The 13,775-nt window shown below is 40.1% G+C and overlaps 1 protein-coding gene across 4 annotated transcripts in view; it reads left to right on the forward strand.

Moving 5' to 3' along the window:
• Positions 1-13,775, forward strand: part of COL4A6 (collagen type IV alpha 6 chain) — a 222,775-nt gene that overhangs the window by 126,924 nt on the left and 82,076 nt on the right. For all 4 annotated transcript variants that reach the window (XM_075184345.1, XM_075184348.1, XM_075184346.1 and 1 more), the window contains exons 5-11: positions 484-618; positions 3,282-3,326; positions 6,023-6,139; positions 10,220-10,288; positions 12,065-12,100; positions 12,639-12,701; positions 13,667-13,702. In XM_075184345.1, the coding sequence (XP_075040446.1) occupies positions 484-618; positions 3,282-3,326; positions 6,023-6,139; positions 10,220-10,288; positions 12,065-12,100; positions 12,639-12,701; positions 13,667-13,702 (501 nt within the window). The remainder of the gene's footprint in view (positions 1-483; positions 619-3,281; positions 3,327-6,022; positions 6,140-10,219; positions 10,289-12,064; positions 12,101-12,638; positions 12,702-13,666; positions 13,703-13,775) is intronic.

Here is a 13,775-nt window from a genome sequence, read left to right on the forward strand (position 1 = left end):
ACTATTTTGTGTAAATGACACTTTATTACATTATTATATTTTGTACTAATAGGTTAATGCACATTTCACCTACTATTAATACTGTAAAGCCACATCTCTACACTATTATGTAGCTTAAGTATATGAGTGTGCATGCCTGACACAGATATCCTGTTTTGAGATGTTGATATCAGTTGGACGTATCTTGAGATACATGCAACTCAATATATAGCCATAACAATGCTCTTTTTGCAACAGAATTTTTATGCTTTTGTTCAGGATGCAAAATGCGTCCAACTCTAAATGAGTCCCTTACTGTTATTATATGTTGATGAAGGTACATTTGTTTTGTTGCTGATCAGTACTGTATGAGTTATTTGTTTTTTATTGTTATGTAGAATTATAAAGTCTTTGCAAAACCTTTGTCTCTGTAGAGTCTGTATATACTCACTGAAATCACTGTCATTTTTTCAAAGTTTTTTATGACTGTGTTTTGTTTAATAGGGTCGTTACGGTCAACTTGGACAACAGGGTGCAGCAGGGCCCCCAGGATTCGTAGGGCCAGCTGGAGTTACTGGACCAAAGGGTGAAAGAGGGTCTCAAGGATTAGCAGGACCATCTGGACCGAAGGGAGACCAGGTCTGACTAATTATATGCCTTCAACTAATTTTAATTCAGAAATATAAACTATAGTGTTTTCTATGTGAAGAACCTTATTTCTCCTTCAGCCAATGCTAACATAGATCACCTTTGGGTTAGGCACCACAAACAGGAGGTAGACCAATTGAATAAAGAATAAAGCACCTACATATCTTTACTTATCCTTTCTTGCAGCCAGGGAGTTCAGTTTGTGTCCATTGCCAAGGAGGTTAGATCTTTGGGCTTAGCACTGACCTTTAGTGATGTAATTTCCCAGGTGAGACACATAGCTTGTCACATGACTACAGAGACATACTAGGCCGTCAGCCCTGGTAGAGGCATTCTTTCTTTTCCCACAGATGTCAGTCACTCCTACACGGTCAACTCTTCCTAGAGGGATCACAGCAGTGATATATTTAGACATCCTTGGCCCACAGTGTAATATCTATGCCAGAGGCACTCTACCCCTCCTCCATCTTTTCTATTGCTCCGTGTACAATTCATCCTCAGTTTGAAGGTGTAACATGTATGGGAACTGTATTAGAAGTGAAAACCACAGAGATAGCCACACCATTTGCACAGTTACCTTCACTTTGAACTGAGAGAACCCCTCTTGCATTGAGGTCATCCACTTTTGCACAGAATGTCCTTCCTTGCCAGTCACTGAGAATACCCACAATGCCAGCTATGAATTACATAGTAACACCCACATTTCCAGCCATTTGTGTAAATTATTACCGGACCTGTGAGGGGAATCCTTGTGCAGAGGTACCCCCAGGTATAGCTATACTTCTCATAGATATATAACCCCAGTATTCAACCATGCTTTGCACAGATATGCCCCCATCAGTGCCAGCCATACTTTTGACAAATATACCCCTTCCCTTTGCCAGCTGTACTTTGCACAGAGATACCGAGGGCACCAGTGCTAGCCATACTTTGCACTTAGTTACCCTACTAGTACTGGTGACACAAATATATCCCTTTCCCTATTGCCAGACATACTTTGCACAGATAGCCCCCACATCTGTGCCAGCCATACTTTACACAGAGGGAACCAGTGCCAGCCAGAGATACTCCCCAGTAAGCCATACTTTGCATACAAACACTTCCCAGTGCCAGCCATACTTTGCACAGGCACCTCTCCCCCAGCACCAACTACATTTGGCAAAGAGATACTCCTACTGCCCTGTGCCAGCCATTATTTCTACAGATAACTATACCCAAACAGTACCAGACACCCCTTTGCCTTGCCCCGTCTCTTATTGCCAATCCCAACCATACCACTTATCTGCTCTCATGTTCAGTGCTGTTAACACTTTTAGCATAGAGTGACACTGCATCAGCAAAGCTGCGGCAGCAGAAGTTATGGTAAGTGCACCTGTCACATCTGCTGCCACTATAGCAGTTAATGTGTGGATCCTTTGGAGCCCTTCATGGGACCCAGAAAGATGCAGCCATGCACCTCAGAGGGAGTGTTGCTTGTGACAAGCCCTTTGGTCACAAACTGGTGTCTACCTTCCTCACTCATAGTGTTTTTGTACTTGATCATCTCTTCAGCATTATTTCTAACAATGAAACCTATATGTATAAATACAAGGAACCTTCTGTGGGTAGATTCAAAATGGTCAAGTTATATATGTGTGGCTGTGGTTAATCTATAGGCCAGCTATGGGCAAAATCTCTGGCTGCCTCTAAAAACACCAGTAAAATGCATGTAATAAACACCAGTGGGTATGGGCCCTAAGACTTGCCTGTTGCTTGTTTTTTTTCTTCTCTGCAGCAGGAATATAAGATTGTTCGGTCCTCAGGACAGTCCCCACCTTTGCATAATGCCTTAGTCAAAGTGACTGGAGACACAGGGGGGGCCGGGTTAGTCAAAGTCACTGGAGTCACAGGGGGGGCCGGGTTTGCTGCTGATTTTTTTGAGAATGTTGTGCGCAATGGAACATTACAAATGCACTTAGGTCACCTTTTTTCTTATTAAAATTAGATTTTTCAGATTTGAAATAAAGGTACACTCAGACATTTACATTGATACAAACATACATACAGATTATAAAATATTTATGAGGATAGATGCCTCCAAACTAATATTTAACATATAGCATTCTATTATCAGCAATTATTACACATGCTAAGAATAATGTAATGAGTCTAGGAGGATTTAAAGGACCACTAAGCCTAAAATACAAATTGCCTTATAAAAGAGGAGCTACTATTAACATTTAAAAATATGTATGTAAAAATCCCCACACCTTGTACATTGTACTTAGATGTGCTATGCTGAGTGCTAGATTGTGTTGTCTGTTATCAGCCAGTTTCTGCAAAAGGTGGGTGAGAGAGGCTGCTTGGTTTCCTTTATTGGTAATAATACATACAGTTCCAACAAGTCCCTGGAACTAGCTATTTTATATAAACCAACTTGTATTTAACAGGACATAGTTTAAGCTTGGAATGAAAACTGAGCTATGCTGTATTTCAACATATTGTAACCTGCAACTACTGCTAATCGTGTTCTTTATAAAATTAAAATGCATTTGTTGATTTTGTTATTATTTAAATTAATTGACTACATGATTGGGTGTTTAATACTATAAATGTATGTGTTCCCTTCTCTGAATAGTATTTACAAGTGATTTTTCTCTCCCCTTTTTGCACAGGGTCCTATGGGAGTTTCAGGTTTCCAAGGTGGCAATGGAATCCCAGTAAGTTCTGTCTTGTGAATATCCTACATGTGTCCTGTCCTTTTCTATGTCTGTAGCCAGGGCTGCCACCAGAAATTTCAGGGCCCAGTACAAGTTTAACAGGCCCTATTCCTTCTTTCACTCCACACTCATTTTTAAATGATCCTCTACCCAATATTTGCCTTCCCACCCGTACTCTTCAGTCATCCTATGTCCCTGCTTTTATTTACCCCCTGCAGTAGTTTACATACCTCTCTAATTCTTCTTGCTGACTTCTTTCGGCTTCTCTCCATTGACAGCATTGTGACGTTAATAATTACTTGACGTTAGCAATACTGTAGGGAGCCTCTCTGCCTTGTCACAGCTCTTTGTCCAGAGCACCAATCTCTCTGGAAGATGTGCACATGAGGGACTGCAGCAAATGGAGGTAGCCATGGGGCCCCGACTTCTCAGGAGAGGATGGGGACATACTGCCTACAAGGGGGGCCCATTGTCGCATACCTTAATTCAGTGCTGGGATTGTCCAAACCCCACATATCTTAGGAACATTTGTTTCTGCCCAGAAATAAAGCCAGCTACATCCTTTAATTCACTGCAGACGCCTCTCTCCTGTAATACATCTGTTTGGGCCCAGGGTTGGTTGGGCCCCATACTGCTGTTGGGCCCTATACTTCTGTACTCCCTGTACCCCCATAATGGCAGCCCTGTCTGTAGGTAATATAACTTGCTGCTAACCAACATTAAGCCACTTTTTATGGTATAGAAAGGGTCACTTACATGAGCTTTTTAAAAATTGTATTTAATTTATAACATACATGCATACATAAATACATTTGAAATATATATATATATATATATATATATATATATATATATATATATATATATATATCTTCCTTGTATGTGTGGCTGTATTAAGTAAATAGTGACTAAGGAGTATGACCACTGAATATCCAGGGGTCCCATGTGCTGTGTGATCTTTCTGAAGGAACCTCACTAAATATCCCTATCTATTCCCCATATTTAGGACCTGGGGCTAGGACAGTGTGACAACCCTCCAGTTGCCCTTGAAATGGAGGTTGTTTTGCAATACATATTTAGCCAAAACTCATGTGTCACCTCTAAAGAAAAGAAACGTGCAAAGCCCCTGGCTCATGGGAAAGTCTAAGCAGCGAGTAGGATTCTGAAATTAAACTGACATAAGGAGAGAAAATAGAGGATTGAAATCGATAGATCTTAGATATAGCACCTCTCACATCAACCCCTTAATTAGCTCCATTTCGGTCCTTCAGATGTTAGAGAATAGCTCCACCTATCCGATCCCCACTTTGTCTAGTCTTATAGATATATACATATAGGTATATCGGAGCGCAGGGTTCTCCTAGCTGAAAAATACGGTGAGTCTGCCTGTTGTCCTGCATGGCCACTCACCCTCTAACTTCACTAATAATTGTTTTTTCTGCTTATTTGCTTTTTTTTGCTTCAGTTAAAAACAACGACAACAACAAAACTGAAACCAGTTTATGAAGGCACACTTAGGTTCCCTGAACGTTATTTTGTTGTCCCCCTTCCTGCACAGTACTTACTAACTGGTGAGGATTTGGAAGGATGATGGCGGAAAGGGCAAAGCCATAGGCCTGCAATCCTCCGTCTGCTTCCTGCCCCATACTCTTTCCTGCAGTCACTCCATGTAAGCCATCTGCAGGCTGACTGCAGGAGGAGCCACCTTTCACATATAGCCAATTCACCCACTCAGTGGCTCTTTCTTCAGCTGGCCTGTGACAGAATGTTGGCTGTCTTGTTATTAAGAAGGTAGGGTAAGGATGCGGTAAAGCCCAGGTTTACCGCCTTTCGTTTAACCAGTTACATAGTTTATTATATTATTATTTTCTTTTAATTCAAATTATGTGAAAGGTGTTCTGCATCTGCTTTCCATACCATATTGTTACCTTATGGAAGACGCTCACATGGGTTAGGAGGCAAGGCCAGGTCAGATTTGGGGAAAAACCTGACAGGCACGTTCTAGGGCGTCAGAATTTCAAGGGTCGGAAGGCTGCCCCTTATTTCATAGTTTTACCAGTTTCTTTTATATATTCCTGCTAACACAAACTATCTATTATCATTTGTAATTAATGGTATAATACATTCATTTATAGTAAATATGTTATATGGTAGCTACTGAGGCGATAGATACACTTCAAGTTCAAAATACAAGCAAGGAGATAGGACTGCTTGTAACAAGCACTGTAATTATAGAGCCCAAGTTGAAGCCATTATTATCCTTTACTTATGAAACGCTAACATATACTGCAGCTCTGTACAATAGGCCTTTCATCATCATCATCAGTTATATAGAGCCACTAATTCCACAGCGCTGTACAGAGAACCCATTTACATCAGTCCCTGCCCCATTGGAGCTTACAGTCTAAATTCCCTAACACACATACACAGACAGAAAGACTAGGGTCAATTTTGATGCAGCCAATTAACCTACTAGTATGTTGAAACCGGAGCACCCAGGGGAAACCCACGCAAACACAGGGAGAACATACAAACTCTGCACAGATAAGGCCATGGTCGGGAATCAAACACATGACCCCAGTGCTGTGAGGCAGAAGTGCTAACCACTAGGCCACTGTGCCTTTGAAGAACAGTTTTTTATTAACAAGAATACAACACAACTATCCGTTAAGAATCCATTTTTCTTTTGTGTTTAGGGTCATAGTGGACAGCCGGGTCACCGAGGTTTGCCAGGACTAGACGGTTGCAATGGTACCACTGGAGATGACGGATTTCCTGGGCAATCTGGCTTTCAAGGAAATCCTGGATTTTCGGTAAGATTGACTTTGCAATTAGCACTTTCGCTGACAAAACATCTTTTTCTACACTAATATTATTGAACACAGAAAACGAAACACACATTAGAAGAATATAGCCACACTTGAAGTCTTATTTTTAATATTGCAATAGCAACCATTTAGTGGGGTCTGTTTTATAGATTATTCTACGTGTCTGTACAATCTACTCCCTGGTGTACAAGAGCTTAAGTAGATGCTGTTCACTCTCTGTAAATAAGATTTTTCATTCTTTCACTGCCAGTTGTATTTTTTTAAATCTAGCCTTATACCCGACACAACAACCTCTCCAATAATTAGCCGTATAAACCTGTCCTGATCTATAATATAATATCTATATTATCATAAAAATATGTGCATATTGCTGATTGCACTTCAGTTAAAGTTCCCAGAATGCTCGAGTCGACTGACCTCAGGCTTGTATACATAAAGACAGGTTTGAGATGAATACGGTAGAAGACTGTGGAAGGGGGAGGGGGGAGTGGGAGTTGTTATGAGTGCTATGTGCCCTGGTCACAAAACTAAGGCCTGTCTTCTTCTGGGCCTGTTGCTGCACTGTATACTAGTGTGAGGATATGAAGGACTATAAGCAAAGTGAAGGTTAGTTAGATAATTATAGGACATAAGGTGTGCAACCTATCCACTGAAGAATATTGTTACCCTAAAGGGAATTATTAGAAGGACTGTTTGTTTTTTATTATTGAAATTCTTCTAGCAATTGTTAGAGCAGGAAGAGAGGATAGAGGAGGTTTTTTTAAAAAAAAAATTGCACTACAAGTGCTTTGGGGTGTCTTATATTCCCCAGTGTGGAACACTAATTTTCTGGCTGACAAAAGTCATATTTGTCAGCAGTATCTATCTAATACAATATTTTGCACTGCAAGTGCTTTGGGGTGTCCCATATTCCCCAGTGTGAAACATTAATTTTTCTGGCTGTCAAAAGTGATATTTATCAGCAGTATTTCTACCATTTTTTGCACTACAAGTGCTTTGGGGTGTCCCATATTCCCCAGTGTTTTACACTAATTTTTCTCGCTGTCAAAAGTCATATTTGTCAGCAGTATCTAATACAATATTTTGCACTACAAGTGCTTTGGGGTGTCCCAGATTCCCCAGTGTTTTACACTAATTTTTCTGGCTGTCAAAAGTCATATTTGTCAGCAGTATCTAATACAATATTTTGCAATACAAGTACTTTGGGGTGTCCCATATTCCCCAGTGTGAAACAATAATTTTTCTGGCTGTAAGAAGTCATATCAAGCAGCAGTATCTATTGAATATTTTGCACTACAAGTGGCTTGGGCTCATTAAAATGTATTCAAAGCAGTCCACATGTGAGCAGAATCAGCAAGCAGGTGCTGGCACCAGTCCTGATGGTAGTTTTCCCTGTACGTCATCTGGTAAAGCCTATGTAAAAGTACATAGTCTTTTTAAATCAGGGAAAAAAACACACCCCAAAAAAATAAGTATACTTATAAGTATAAGTGTAGGGTGCAATCTACACCCAAATAGGAAAGGGACTTGGGGCATTTCTATATCACGTACAGTCTTGAAAGGCTGCTGTTTTGTCAATTTCACAATAAGGGTAGGGTGTCATACACAGACAGACACCAAACTGCCTTTGTCCATTTCTATTTATATTCTACAGTCTAGACCAGCTGAATTTTTTCTATTTCACTACTAGTGGAGAGGGGGTCTTATACAGATTGACACCAAACTGCCTTTGTCCATTTCTATTAATATTCTACAGTCTATACCGGCTGAATTGTTTTCTATTTTACTACTAGTGGAGAGGGGGCCTGATACAGACTGACACCAAACTGCATTTGTCCATTTCGATCTATATTGTACAGTCTCTATGCAGGCTGCTTTTTTTCTATTTAACTACAAGTAGAGGGGCGGGGGGCTCATAAACAGCCACCAAACTACCTTTGTCCATTTTGTTTTATATTGTACAGTCTCTATGCAGGCTGCTTCTTTTCTATTTAACTGCAAGTGGAGGGGGGGTGGGCTATACAGACAGACACCAAACTGCCTTTGTCTATTTCTATTTTTATTGTACAGTCTATACCGGATGTTTTTTTTCTATTTTACTACAAGTGGAGGGGGGGGGGGGCTGATGCAGACAGAAACCAATCTGCCTTTGTCCATTTCTTTTTATATTTAACTATAAGTGTAGGAGACGATGGCTGCATTGCCAATAGGCTAAGATGGAGAGGGAGACAATCAGGTTTGTGTGCAGTATTAAGGACGGCCTACCAGGGATTAAACTGTTTTTTTTCAGAATTTTCATAATTTATTAGCTTTAGAATTACCTTACTTATCCAAGAAACAGGTGGAGCACTAAATTAGGTTAATTTAGGCAAAAAAATAGATTTTTAAACAAAATTGCAAAACAAAACCAAACAAAACCAAAACACGCAAGGGCGGTTTTGCCAAGACCAAAACCCAAACCCAAAGGTAATCCAAATCCATAACCAAAACACAGGGGTCAGTGACCATCTCTAGTAGGGAGACATCAGGGGGAATATTTACTAAACTGGGGTTTGAAAAAAGTGGAGATGTTGCCTATAGCATCTAATCAGATTTGAGTTATTATTTATTTAGTACATTCTACAAAATGACAGGTAGAATCTGATTGGTTGCTATAGGCAACATTTCTACTTTTTCAAACCCGCAGTTTAGTAAATATACCCCTAGGATTGTCTTTATTTCTTATGGAACTTTTGTGTGTTGTAATGGTTTTATTAGATTGATCAGAAGTTAATTCATGCAAAAACAGCTAATATGCACTATGGGAAATAAATGTTTTACACATTTGTAAATCAAGTTTAATATCCAGTTTTACTTTTCTTATTAGGTTGCCTGTAACTGATTTTTTTTTTTTATTGAAAGCCTGGGAGCGTGCTTTCGTGATCCAAAGTACCCAAAAAAGGTGCAATGCCATAAAAAGTGCACAAGGGATGCTAAACGTAGCCCTTCTCTAGAGAGGAAGGGCCCTAGTCCCTGACCCCCGGAACAAAAAGGTCCCTTAGGGGACAAGGGTCATCAGACCACCTTCACCGCAAGGCTAGGGGGGCCCCTTTAGCCCCTGGGTTCCGCTGAAGCTTCATCCAGGGCTTGACAACTGGTCCAACCCCCGGAAGGGAGGACGAACGATGGTTTCAGGGGGGCCGGAACCTCAGGGCCAAACAGCCCCGCCTAGATCTTCCAAGGAACGGAGCCCATAAAGCCCTACCCGCATCCCAAAAAATCCAAGATACATGAAAAACATAAAAGTGAAAGAACAAACGTGGAGAAAAATAAATAGTGCCGAGTGGGTACGGCCCCAGCCTAATGGCTGGGCTGGTTATAAAAATGTTCTCGCCCAGCCAAAAGGCCACGGCAAAGAATAAGGGTGGTGCTAAAATAAAGTGGTCAAAGGTGCTTAGATGCCAACATAATCACGTGATCACTGTATTAAGGCTCTTGCCTGTGATTTTTTGCCACCCCTGGGTTACCACTCTGGAGGCACAATTGTCCCAGACTTTTAAAGCGGCATGCCCGGCCCTCTGGCATGCCAGAGGACCAAGTGCAGCTCTGCCACAACTGCACTTTATCTTAGCCAAAAGGCAGAGAAGCGTTTCCTATAACTGATATTTAAGTTGCCTGCCATCTAGTGGCTTCTTCCCATAGCTAACAACACAGAGGGTTATTTCTGTGCAGCAGTTGTTCATCCAAAGGAGAGTGAGAGTTATTTGCTATTAATACATTGATACTCAAAGCAGGAGCTCTGCAAATAAATGACATCATAAAAAATTATCACACCAGTGCTCAAGTACATAGATTCCACATTTACATCATAGAACCCAGTCTGAACCATCTTCTATCACATGAATTCATCATGTGTTGGTTGTGAAGAAATCTTCTACAACTCAAAATATTTTTGTTGACTGCTAAAAACAAACTGTTACATTATGCTTATACTAGTGGCATAATGGAAAATGACTGTCATTATACTTATTAGGTATTATCAATGGTATATATATTAAAGTTTTTTGTGTCTTTTCTTTATCCTAGGGTAATCCAGGTCCAAAAGGTCAGAAAGGTGAACCATCCTTTGTTCAGGGGGAAATTAAAGGACCAAAGGTAATAGCAAATTTAGATACCAATATCTTATGTCATGCTAGTTTAAAGAATATTCTTGTCATGGTGGGTTTGAAATTAAGGATAGTGCAAAGTGCTGTGTGGGACTATACCAGGGGTCCCTAAATTTACTTTCACACAATCTGTTTATGTTGATGTACCAAGCCGCATGCCCCAAATTAGGAAAGTCTTGGGGGTAAATGTGCCAAGCTGCGAGTTTCTGGCAGGTTAGAAAAGTGGAGATATTACCAGATTATCAGAGTCTAGTTATCATTTATTCAGTCTAGAACCTGATTGGTTGCTATAGGCAACATCTCCACTTTTAAAAACCTGCAGAAAACTCGCAGCTTGGTTCATTTAGCCCTTGGTGGTATCGGTGTCAATATATGGATACTGAGGCCCCTCCAACCCAAAATACACTGAACATGAACTTGGGGTAAATGCAACTTTATTAAGAAACTTTTAATTATTAATAGTTTTAATTATTATAAGTGTATATTGCGTAAGCAGAAACAGCACTTTTTGTTTGAGGCAGTAGTACCCAATGTATAAATACAACATTTAGGCCCAGTTGCCAGAGTACAACAAGGTTCCAGGCAAAGCAGATACAAACCTGAACAACATTTTACATTGCAATAATTTTAAACACTGACCTCACCCACATCATTCTCATCATACTGAGGGGGGTTTATTGATGAAATGACTTACACTGTATGGCATCAGCAAGGCTTGTATAGTCAGGACAGTAGTACCAATACTAATGTTGTATATATGGATCTGCTTCTACCTCCACTTGCTTTGTTTCCTCAAAGGTCTTGTAAATCCACATATAGGGGGGAATTCAATTGGGCCTAACGCGAATAATAGTGTGCAGGTTGCATTATTCTCCCGAATAATGTGGTAAATTGGGCCCTTATAATATTAGTAACCCACTTTATATATAGTTATGAAATCCCTCAAGGTATTTCTCTCAATTAATGTGTCATTGAGTGCAGCTAAAACAAAACAAAACAAAACAAAACATAATTTGAGCTGTTACTCTGGTTGCTCTCTTATTCTGGCTGCTCTCTTATTCTGGCTGCTCTCTTATTCTGGCTGCTCTCTTACTCTGGCTGCTCTCTCTTTATTGGCTGTAAAATATAGCAGTCATGCAAAAAAAAGATAGAATGGATGGGATGCTATTGTAAGAAAGTTACACCTTTTCAGTATGGCAAAGATGAAAATATTCAATGTACACAATATGGCAAAAAATGCCATGTGCAGTAGACTCAAGATATGCCCCGAGATTACCTCCACTTCTCCCAATAGCCGATATACCTCAATATAACCTGATATGCTCCCATATAGCATCTTATGCCACATACTACCTCTTGAGCCCCACACATAGCCCATGGTACTTACTCCTGTGTTGTTTGGGCCAGATGTGGGTGGACATCTCCTTACATGAGCAGAGTTGGTGTCCCTGGAGCAGTAGCATCACCTTATATTTCTCTGTCCTAACTCTTCAGCTCCCTCCAAAACCCCTACCTCTGCCTCTGCTAACACAGCAGCAGAACATGAGTAAGCAAGGGAGCAGTCCAGCAGTGGCATGTGAGACCCAGGAAGCTGATAGAATTAAAGGTGACCAGAGCTCACTGTTCGATGAGCCAATTTGATATCCAGGAGACTATGTGTTATACGTCAGTAAAATGAGCATGTATTACAATGGAGGGTGTACATTATGCACTATAGAATGTCAGTGTTCCTGTAATCTTACACCTGTGTTCTTATATTGTTTAGGGAGATGATGGTCGGAATGGACTTGATGGTCGTCCTGTATGTATATTTGCTTTAATGTATATTTTAATAATGCAGTGTTTATGATATGTGATTTGTGGTAAGATTTACATGGAAGGGTCAGACTGAAGTCACAAATCGTGCCAGTGTTTAGCTGTTTACATATCAACACAAAGAACACGCACCTGTAGTTAGAAGGATATTAACAATATTAATGCTGAAAGAAGATCTATATGGTTCCAAAGGAATAGGGCCCCCTATTGGCTAATATACCATGAAACGTTGTATAATACATAGTTGACAAGTTTTGAACAAAGCCTTTCTCAACAAGACCAGTCATTTTGTTATTTTCAAGATATAAATTTTTTTTATTATAATGTCCATTTTCTATTATTATAGTACATAAAACCACATTCTACTTTAAACAACTTTTTCCCATTACTTTTATTAGGATACACAAAGTGTTTGTTGCCTAATGGAACGTTTTTATGCTTCATAGCTGAATTTACAAGTTTGTAATAGTGGCTGCAATGGGAAAACATACTGTTGACTTAATCATTGATATGTTTTAAAACAGGGACCACGGGGACCACCTGGACCTCCTGGCTTCACAGGGCCGGCTGGATTACCTGGTTTACCAGTAAGTAGATTATACTTCCTGAATACAACCATAGATCGCATTATGTCACAGGTCAAGATATACGCAATTGTTGTTTTTCACAGCACATCATCTGTATAGTAAGCGGTGTTAAATTCTGTAAAACTGAGTAATAATAGGGTCTACTAAGTCATGAGGTGCCTCAATGGGAGATGTAGGTATGTACAACACAAATAGTCATGTACTTTATACACTAGCTGTAAAGACTAGGCTCCATCTGATATTTGCTCACATGCATAGTGCTATAGATCAAATAAAAAATTTCTGTCCTCCAAGACCAAGGGGTAAATGTATGAATGAATTCTGATTTCAGGGCCATCTTAACAACATTATGGGCCCCCAGGCAAAGCAGTGCACCGGGGCCCCTAGATATAGATATAGATATATAGATGTATACAGATACAGATATAGATATAGATATATAGAGATAGAGATAGATAGATGTACTTGCTCAGTGACCCTTGAAGGTTTGTTTTGCAGGTTTCTTTCTTTTGCAGGATTATTTATTCTCATTAAGAGCCCTGCCTATGGGGCCCCCTTGCCCGTGGGGCCCCCGGGCAGGTGCCCATCGTGCCCAATGGAAAAGATGGCCCTGTCTGATTTCTGCAAGTCGCCAGAAACCGGCGACTTTGCAGGTAAAATTTAAAGCGGCGATGGCTTGTAAAGGCAAAACAATGTCTTTAAAGGCATTGCGTTTTAAATTTTCACTGAAAACTCGCCAATTAGCAGCGAGTTGAAAATAATTGGCAGTTGATACGTTTACCCCCAAGTGTGAGTCTAGACAACCCTGCAGGTCACTCCCAGTGACACCAGACGGAGCAGTATCATAACTCTCAATGAAGAGATCAGAAGTTGTTCAGGATGAAACATTAGCTATAACTCTATTGTATGTAAACTTATTGTTATTTACAACCAGGATAAATAATCTCACTGTCTCTTCACTTTAGGGTTCACCTGGTCCAGCAGGATTACCTGGTCCAAAAGTAAGTAGTTATTGGTATTATTATTATAATTTCATTGTCCGTTTATTTAGAGATATGCACAAAATGATTGTTC

The sequence above is a fragment of the Mixophyes fleayi genome, chromosome 9 (genome assembly GCF_038048845.1).
Source record: "Mixophyes fleayi isolate aMixFle1 chromosome 9, aMixFle1.hap1, whole genome shotgun sequence".
NCBI classification, from domain to species: domain Eukaryota; kingdom Metazoa; phylum Chordata; class Amphibia; order Anura; family Limnodynastidae; genus Mixophyes; species Mixophyes fleayi.